General features: G+C 33.9%; 1 protein-coding gene across 1 annotated transcript; it reads left to right on the top strand.

Moving 5' to 3' along the window:
* The first annotated feature begins 6,885 nt into the window (after positions 1–6,885).
* LOC145064170 (uncharacterized) lies at positions 6,886–7,754 on the top strand. The gene is made up of 3 exons (XM_079011675.1): positions 6,886–7,158; positions 7,388–7,472; positions 7,558–7,754. The coding sequence occupies exons 1-3, from the start codon at positions 6,886–6,888 to the stop codon at positions 7,752–7,754; spliced, it is 555 nt and encodes a 184-aa protein (XP_078867801.1).
* Positions 7,755–10,266: the final 2,512 nt, after the last annotated feature.

Raw genomic sequence — 10,266 nt, forward strand, 5'->3', positions numbered from 1 at the left:
GAGGTTAGTTCTATCCGGGATTATGGAGTAGGTAAAGAGATAAAACTTGTTATTAGTCCGGGAGTATGGATTAAGACTAAGTTAATCGTCCCTAGTCCGGGAGTATGGATTGGGCACAGTTATTGATCCGGGAGTATGGATCAGATCAGGATTAAGGTATAGTTAATTGTCCTTATTCTGGGAGTATGGATTGGGTACAATTACTGATCCGGGAGTATGGATCAGATCAGGAGGTTTGTTTTAGATCCGTGAGTATTGATCAGGTAGTTTTAGATCCGTGAGTATGGATCAGGTGAAAAGGTTAGTTTTAGATCCGTGAGTATGGGTCGGGTGAAGATGATAGTTTTAGATCCGTGAGTAGGGATCAGGTAAAGAGGAAAATTTTAGATACGAGAGTTTAGATCGTGTCGTTGTGAGGATCGATGGGGTGGGATAAGAGTTGCCTTTATATGGTGAAATTGTACAAGTTTGAATGTTCTATATATATAAATATATGATATAACATTTTGGGATGAAAACCTTATATGCTCACCGGGTTCCCAAGCCTGACCCACTCAGTTTTCTTTGTATCATATGTATCAATACGAAGACATATTTCACTGAGAGATTAAAGGAGATATAAATCACTAGTGTAAATAAATGTATGTTCTGTTTATGCTTATGTGTCTGTATCGGAACATGACATCCCGAGATTTTGTTATATAATGAAAATACATTTCTTTAAGAAATGATTTGATAAATTCTTATCATATTTTGTTTTGGGAACAAATTCCGTAACCGTTTTCTTTGAAAGATTACTCTGATTTTTAAAACAAAGCATAAACAAATCGGTCTTTTCTGGCCGTGAAATTGGGGATATCACATAATCCATGCTCTCGGATCAATAACTGTGCCCATTCCATACTCTCAGACTAGGGACAAATGTCTAAATCCATACTCCCGGATTAATGTCAAATAACTATGTTCTATCCATACTCCCGGACTAAGGACAACTAACTATGTCTTAATCCATACTCCAGGATTAATGACAACTGGCTATGTCTTAATCCATGCTCCCGGATCAATGACATAATTTAAAGTTCTATTCTCTGTGTATAACTTACTCGTACTCATAAGAAGATACTACCCAATATTCCCCATAATTAATTTAGGTTTACTCTTTATCCTAAATCATCATATATAATCAGGTATGTTCTCTAACACGTATTTCAGGCAACATCAAATAACTCGCACATAAACATATATTTAATACTTCAATCAATACTTGTATTAAAATCATGTTCATGAAAGGGACTATGCACTCACTTGTCAAAGTGATGATTCCAAACTCGGGCAGCTCTTCGCTTCTAACGATTCTATTTTCCTTCAACGAAACCTAGCATTATTATCGCTAAGTTTTAGTCTAATCTTTATTGCGACTAATTATTAGTCTAGATTCATCATTAAATCAAAGTATACTTCATGATCTATCAAGTAACGAACAACCAGGTAGGATCATATCGGAGGGAGGGTTTGTTTGGTATACAAAGTATACTGTTTGGAAGTCTCACTTTAAACACCTCACTAAATCACAGCCTAGACATCATCCCCGTAAGTAGATCAATCAGTATAACGAATTTGAATCACTGATAAATATTATTTATAGGTTCATAATAACGATATTATATTCAAATATAAGCTATATTTAAAGTATAGTAGACGTATCTCACTTACAGTGGGTTTTGCTAAAAACTGGGTTCCGCTGGAGCAGAGCTCCTGAGCTGAAAAGCTCTTTTTCTCGGAGCCTTCGGGCGCTTCGGGTCTTTCCTCTAGAAACTTGAGGTTACTAGGGATTCAGAGTGGTTTTGGGAGTCTATAGAGAAGTTAGAGAGAGAAAGAAAGGCTTATGGTGTGAAGAAAATATGAAGGATTCACCATTTATTTATAGGGGTTTTATCGTAGAGTAGGCCCTAAGTTTCATCCATATCTTCCACGTACGAGCTCCGTCTTCTATTTTCTTTATGTCCACACGTTATTATTTACGATTACTATAGCTTTCATTTAGACCCTGTCGGCTAATTCTCATTCTATCTCTGATTTGCAAAACTGTATCGAATTTATCGCGCTCGAAGAGTAAGGACTAAGTTCCGTCCATATCTTTAACATACGAGCTCTATTATCGACATTCTTTATATCCACGCGTTGGTACTTACGAACACTACAACTTTCATTTAGATCCCGTCGGCTAATTCTCATTCTATTCAGATTTGCAAAACTGTATCGAATTCGCCGCGCTCGAAAAGTAGGGACTAAGTTTTGTCCATATCTTTCGCGTACGAGGTCCGTTTTCGAATGTCTTTTTATCGTTGAATTCCTATTAACAATATCTTCATTTCTTATTTATATTATTTTGGCTAAAAATCAATGGATATAAAATTCAAATTTCGGGTTGTGCACTGATATGTTAAATCTTAGAAAAATCATAATTTCCTCATACGAAGTCAGATTTGGACGTTCTTTTTATGCACACTCTCGGTTTAACATATACTACGACTTTCATTTAAATCACTAAGGATAGAAAGTATTTTATCGTAAATTTACTTTTTACGATTCTCTGTGTCGTGTCGGTTTTGCCGTAAGACTTCGACGAGTCATAACTTCTTTGTTATAACTCAGATTTCAGTGTTCTTTATATATACAGAACCCTTGTGACATGTACTATAACTTGTTCAAAATTATTTATTCTAAATAATCTTATATAAAAAAGTTATTTTTGACGCTTATTGTCTCTAAATTAACTAACCCGAATCTATGGGTGTTACACCCGGGAAGCCCCTCAAAAAAATTTCAGTGGTGTAATTTTTTTTCGAAAAATTTCATTTTATGTTGCGGCGATACACTAGAAATAATTTTCGAGCTACCCTAAAAAAAATTTAGGTATTTCTAAATTGTAAATGCTATTTTTTGTTGAAACTTGAGTCTTGAAACCAAGTTTATAGGTGATATATTTTGATAATTTGATTGTAGGTTGCTATTTGTTGTTGAAACTTGAAATCAAGTTTACAGTTGATATGTTTTGATATTTTGATTGGCCCAATAAGTGGTCCAAACTTGTTAAGCCCAAGTGGCCAAGTGCCCAACACACAAAAGAGTTTTATGAAACAAAAATTAGCTCAAATATTGCAAAATCGATAGAAAGAAATCAGAAACACAATCGATGGATGTACTTCCCTTCGACTCGACTGAGTTTGCTCGTTGTCTTCCTTCCTTTTGTTCTGTCGGCGATTTGTTGTTGTTGTAGGTTTATTCCGGCGAAATCCTTCGGTGGTGAATGATCAATGATCAAAGTGCACAATGAAACAATTAAATACAAAAAAGAAAAATCATTCCTGTTATTTATTGTTAGGTTAATTCAAATTCAGTTTTTTGGCATTATCTTGAAAAATTAGAAATTACCAATTAGGTTTGTTAGATTAGGGACTTACGGTTAATAGTTATTGGTTATTTGTTGTTGAAACTTGAAATCAAGTTTATAGTTGATATATTTTGAATTTTCTATTCTAGGTTGCTATTTTTTGTTGAAACTTGAGTCTTGAAACCAAGTTTATAGGTGATATATTTTGATAATTTGATTGTAGGTTGCTATTTGTTGTTGAAACTTGAAATCAAGTTTACAGTTGATATGTTTTGATATTTTGATTGTAGGTTGTTATTAACAATTTTTTTCAAAAGACAATTACATGTTAGAGACAACAATGGTGAAGGAACTTCCAAAAAAATAGGGCTAATGAAAGTAAACAAGTTCCACAACCTAATCAACCTACACCAAAACTACAAGAACCATAATCTAATAAACCTACTCCAAAACCACAAGAACCACAATCTAATGAACATACTCAAAAACCAAAAGTGACATAATCTTTTGATTTGAATAATCTTCCTTCGGACCCAAGGGATAGGCCAAAGATTACATCTTATAATCATAATCAAAGGGATGAAATAAGGAGGCCATATTTGATTAAATGATATTGTGACATCCCCATTTTCACGGCCAGAAAAGACCAATTTTGTTTATGCTTGTTTGAAAATAAGAGTACCTCTTTTAATAAAAGTGTCGCGGAATTTGTCCTCAGAAAAACATGATAATTACGTTATCAAAGCATTTTCGAAGAAATGTATTTTTTTATTCATTTTAAAACATTGGGATGTCATCGTCAATACAGGAACATAAGCATAAACAGAACTTACATTTATTTACACTAGTGATTTACATCTCTTTTAAATCTCTCAGTGTAAAGTAGTTTCGTATCGACACATGTGATACAAATAAGCTGGAGTGGGTCAGGTTGGGAAACCTGGTGAGTACATAGGGTTTTCAACCCACAATAATATAATTATTATATTTAAACATCAAACAATCAACCCAATTACCCATTCCTAGTGTCTTCTTAAGGATTTACCCTAAGGATCAGCTAATCCTTGTTCATTTATTTCTAAGGATCATCCTAAGGAAACAACATGAAGTCCATTGTTGCCAATGACACAGTGGTCAAGCGCAGCTGCTAATATTATCACTTAGGCGCAACTGCCAGAATTGGGACATTTTCTATGAGGCGCTTCTGTCGGTATTGACCTTTAAACGCTACTGTCATGGTCATAAGGCTCCCTATTAGGCGCAGCTGCCGATACTGTCCTTAGAGCGCAACTGCTAGGACGTTTACCGTAGATCTAAAACATCTACGGGTTGTGGCACAACTGCCAGTGCTCATCTATAGGGTACTAGGTCCATTGCTGCCAATGTTTACCTATAGGCACTAGGTCCATACTACTAATGTTCCTCTATTTCAGCTTTTATCCCTCATCATTCATTTACCCATGTTTTACCCAACATATTTTGTAGATATAAAATACTTTATACAGTTTACATCATTTAAAACATGTATAAAAATCTTTCACCAGCATAGACAACAAGTATTAAGACAATATGCACACATAACACATAATTTATATTAAAATACTTCATATCTATGTGTAAGATGAAAGAGACTATGCACTCACCTGGAAAGGTGGTGACTGGATACTCGGACAACACTTCGTTATCTCAAAACAACTTCCTTCGAAAACAATTTCCTTCGACATAACCTAGTATCATTACCACTAGGGTTTAGTCTAATATTTGCCAAGACTAATTAATAGTATAACTATTATTACTATTATATAAGCGTTAAACAATACTTATATAACCCATAATAATAGCCCAAGTACTTATTATAAGGTCCTAATAACATTACTATATTAAAACATAAGTTATACTAAAGATAGGGTAGGTATAACTCACTTACAGCGGGTTTTCTCGAAAACCGGGCTTTGTTGGAGCAGCGTTCCCGAGCTGAAAGACTCTTCTTCTCGGGGCCGTCGGGCACTCCGGGGCTTCCGCCTCGTGCTAGGGGGTTCCCTAGGCTTTTCTGGGGGTTTCGGGGCCTAGAGAGAGAGAATAGAGAGAGGAATGAAGGGTTAAGGTGTGAAGAATGAAGGAGAGGGGCGTCTCTATTTATAGGAGGATGAAGAGGCTCCCGCTTCATGGCCATTTGATGCCCACGTCGTGGCCAGCTGGGTACAGCCAGGCACAGCCTGGTGTTGACACGTGGCATCGCACACAGGGTGGAAATCAGCCGATTTTCAAAAATTCATAACTTTCGCATACGAGATCTGTTTTTGACATTCTTTATATCCACGCGTAGGTAAAAATAAGATCTATAACTTTCATTTTGACTATGTCGGCTAATTCTCGACCGGTCTTAAATTTAACAGTAGGAGGAGATTAGACTGTTAAATGACCACGAAGAATTCGTAACTGCTTCATAAAGACTCCGTTTTCGTCTGTCTTTTTACCATTGAGTTCCTATTAATGAGATATTCAACTCTCATTAAGGTTGCATAAGCCAAAAATCGCTCGAACTAAAATTCGAGTTTCAGGCCGTGCACTGCTATGCCAAATTTTAGAAAAATCATAACTTCCTCATACAAAGTCAAATTTGGGCGTTCTTTTTTTGTATGTTCTCGGTTTAACATATACTAAAACTTTTGTTTAGATAACTAAGGATAAAAAGTCCTCTATCATAAATTCACTATTTACGTCTCCCGGTGCCGTGCCGGTTTTGCCGTAAAACTTCGACGAGTCATAACTTCTTCGTTATAACTCGGATTTCGGCGTTCTTTATATACACGGAACCCTTGAGACATATTCTACAACTTGGTTAATATTATTTATTCTAAATAATCTTTTGTCGAAAAGCCATTTTCGACCCCTATTATCTCTAAATTGACTAGCCCGGATCTGCGGGCGTTACAAATATTGTCATCCAAAGGGGCATAATTTTGAATTTATATTATTTGTTAAGAATCTAAGACGTTTTGTTATGGAATAGTTTACTGAATTTCGATGGTTAGAGTATAGCATTAAAAGATGAAAACATATTGTTTGTGTTGCTACTTGTTTAGACATGGTATCGGAACAAGGTGGACGAGATGCATTTATAATTGAAGGCTTTGACACTTAGAGTAAAAAAATCATTCCGGAAACATATGGGTAATATTCAAAGTTATCACCATAAGGCACAAGAAAAGTGTGATTTGCTATTGAGAAAAAATCTATCTATTGGTGAAGTCTTTCATAAGCAAACAAAATTTTAGAAAAGTAATTATGAAATTCGATTACGTACTACAACTCGTAGTTGTAGATTTTTATTGAAAAATATACTATAATTTCGTGAACATGATTAGACGGAAAATTCTAATAATAAAGAACTCTTCATTTAAATCTTATCTTTGATTAAAGAAGATAATGACAAATTTTTTAATGTTACTTTAGAAAATGCTCCAAAAAATGAAAAGTTGACTTCTTCAATGATTCAAAAAGATATTGTCAATTGCTTTTCAAAAAAGATAATCAAGTCTACTTGTGATGAAATTGGTAAAGATGTGTTTGTTATATTAGTTGATGAGTCTAGTGATATTCCCAAAAAAGAACAGATGACTATAGTTTTGAGATATAATGATAGACTTGGGATTGTTAAGGAAAGATTTATTGGAGTTGTTCATGTGTTGGATATATCTTCTTTGACTCTTAAAGCTGCCATCGATACCGTATTTACCGACCACAACTTGAGTATGGCTCAGGTGAGAAATCATAAAATATTTATTTCTTTAATACGATATTAATTTTATTTTTATGTATTATATCTTTTTATTAAAATTTTGAAATAAATGAGGGGGCAAGGTTATAAGTGGGGGGGCAAGGTTATGATGAAGCAAGTAATATGGGTGTTGTATTCAAGAGTTTGAAATCTTTAATATTAAAAGAAATAGTTTTGCACATTATATATATTGTTTTGCACACCAACTTCAGTTACTAGTTGTGGCGATAGCAAATAAACATGATGATGTTGAAGAATTCTTTGAAAAACTAGTTTTGATGGTTATTGCTGTTTGTGGTTCTTGTAAGAGAAAAAAATATGATACGAGAGATACAAAAAGAAAGTGTTGAACCCGAAATTGGTATTGGTAAAACTGAAACAGAAAGAGGGTTGAATCAAGAGATTTCTCTTGTTCGAGTTGGAGATACTAGATGCGGTTCACATTATAGAACAATTTTAAGTTTGTTGAATTTGTTTGCAGAAGTTGTTGCGGTCCTTAAATATGTCAAAGATGAGAGGTCTACTTTATGTAATCGTAATCGAGCAAAGGGTATTTTTGTCATATTTCAAGATACTTGATTTTGTGTTTCTTTTACACTTAATGTTGGAAATTCTAGGCCTCGCGGATACCTTGTCAAAGCATCTTAAAAAAATCAAGATATTTTAGAAGGGCCTTCGTTAGTAAAAGGGATAAGGAAAGCATTGTCAGTCTTTAGAAAAGACTAGTTTCCAAAAATTTGGAAAAAGATATGTGCTTTTTGTGAAAAACATATTATTAATTGCGGACATGTCAGAATATTATGTTACCCCACGAAAGCGTACGACCAATATGACCAATCAACATCATTTTGAAGTTATGATTTTTAACATGGTTTTGGATATGCAAATGCAAGAATTAGGGGACTAATTTAGTGAAGTTGGCACAAAATTAATGGAGAACATGGCGGCTTTGAGTCTTTGTGACTCATTTTCTAGTTTTAATAAAGCAAAGTTGTTGAAGCTAAGTAAGATATACAAAATGATTTGGACGATTCAGAAATGGTGTATCTTAATGGGCAACTTGATATCTACTATCTTGCTCCATGATGAGAAAATTTTCAACTTTGAGGGAATTACGAACCTTTCTCGTTTGTTGGTGGAAACTAGGAAGCACCTCTATTTCCTTTGGTTTATACATTATTAAAACTAACTTTGGTTTTGTCTGTTGCAACTACAACCGTTGAACAATATTTTTCTGCAATGAAGTTGTTGAAAACCGATTTGCGTAATAGAATATGTGACAAATTTATGAATGATGCTTTGATGTGTAGTGTAGAAAAGGAATCATTTAAGAATATTAAAACTGAAAATGTAATTATTTGCTTTTGGAAAATGAAAGAACGAAAAGATGAACTTTTAAACATAACTTTGTTGTGGAAATTGAACTTTATTTCTAATGAAATTATGATTTTTTTATTGTATATTACACGATTTTTTTTTTTGTGTTACCATTTACTTTGACGATGGCTCCACCACTAAGTGATATTTTGTATACCCTTCACTCTTAGAAAAAAAATTAGTTTTCAAATTGGGATAATGACTTAAAAGGGTAATATATTTTTTAATTTGTACACATTTAGTCACTGACTTTTTTTTTCGTCCACATTTACCCCTTTAACTTGTTAAACTGTACACATTTAGTCCTTATGACCAGCTACCCTAGGTTAGCCGGTAAAAATGACTTAATAGGGTAATATATTTCTCACTTTGTACACATTTAGTCCTTAATATTTTTGTACACATTTAGTCATTCATATATTTTTTTTATTGCAAAATAAGTCAGTTTTGTTTTTGTACTCATTCAGTACTTATGAATGATTTCTTTAGGTTTTTCTCACGACATCTTACGTGGGATAACCATATGGTGGTGGGATAGGTTGAGGTGGTCTTGCTATATGTTGTAGGCCAAGATACCTTGTGCGGGCCGGCTGTAAGCCGTAGGCACGGAGGCTCGGGAAGAGTGGTTGGGTTAAGGCAACATGCCGACAAACCCTAGGTATTCTAGTCCGATGACTGAGTGGATCTGTTGTATGTTGGCATTCCAGTCTGATGACTGATTGGGGAAAGATATTACAATCTGATGAATGTGGGCTCGTTATGCATTATAATATGTTTGTTGTATCGAGTAATTTGGGGGAAACTGGCTAAACTTTGTGTTTACCCAGTTGTTCGAAGACATGAGTGTACACACTCATCAACAGTATTGAGGATTCAATGTGTCTTATATCACTCTGATTTTCCATAAATGTATTTTGGAATAAACATTTTTTTTCTTAATAATGGATTTATAATTAGGAACTTTTGCCTTATTTAAAAATAAAAATATTTGGTTGTGAAAATGAGACGTTATACATAAACATCAACAGCCCCACCCACTTCATCAATGACTGTCCCACGTTAGATATCGTGAAAAAAAACCTAGGGAAATCATTCATAAGTACTGAATGAATGCAAAAACAAAAAAGACTTTTTTTGAAACAAAAAAATATTAAGGACTAAATGTATACAAAAATATTAAGGACTAAATGTGTACAAAATGAGAAATATATTACCCTATTAAGTCATTTTTCTCGGCTAACCTGGAATAACCGGTCATAAAGACTGAATGTGTACAGTTTAACAAGTTGAAGGGGTAAATGTGGACAAAAAAAAACTCAGTGACCAAATATGTACAAATCGAAAAATATATTATCTTTTAAGTCATTATCCCTTTCAAATTTGAATAGTTTAGATATTTTTTTGGTTTTTTTTTTAAATCCAAATAATTATTATAGTTTTTAACAAAAACAAAATGTGACATATACATATTTTTTTCCCTAAAAAGTATTTAAAGTAGATTGAGTTTAAGTGTTTTTTTACTATATTTAAACGTAAAAACTTGAGATATAAAGAACTGGTTGAGTGAATGCCATGGATTATATGAATTCCCATTTATAAACGAAAATTATTTTTGAAAGTTTCTTTCTTGTCGTTTTCCACCCTTTTCTAGCATCATTCCCCGGTATCCCTTCACAAAATTACACAAACAGAGCCTACCAATCACCTCATTTTT

The sequence above is a fragment of the Lactuca serriola genome, chromosome 7, assembly GCF_051521515.1.
Source record: "Lactuca serriola cultivar US96UC23 chromosome 7, Lser_US96UC23_V15, whole genome shotgun sequence".
NCBI classification, from domain to species: Eukaryota; Viridiplantae; Streptophyta; class Magnoliopsida; order Asterales; family Asteraceae; genus Lactuca; species Lactuca serriola.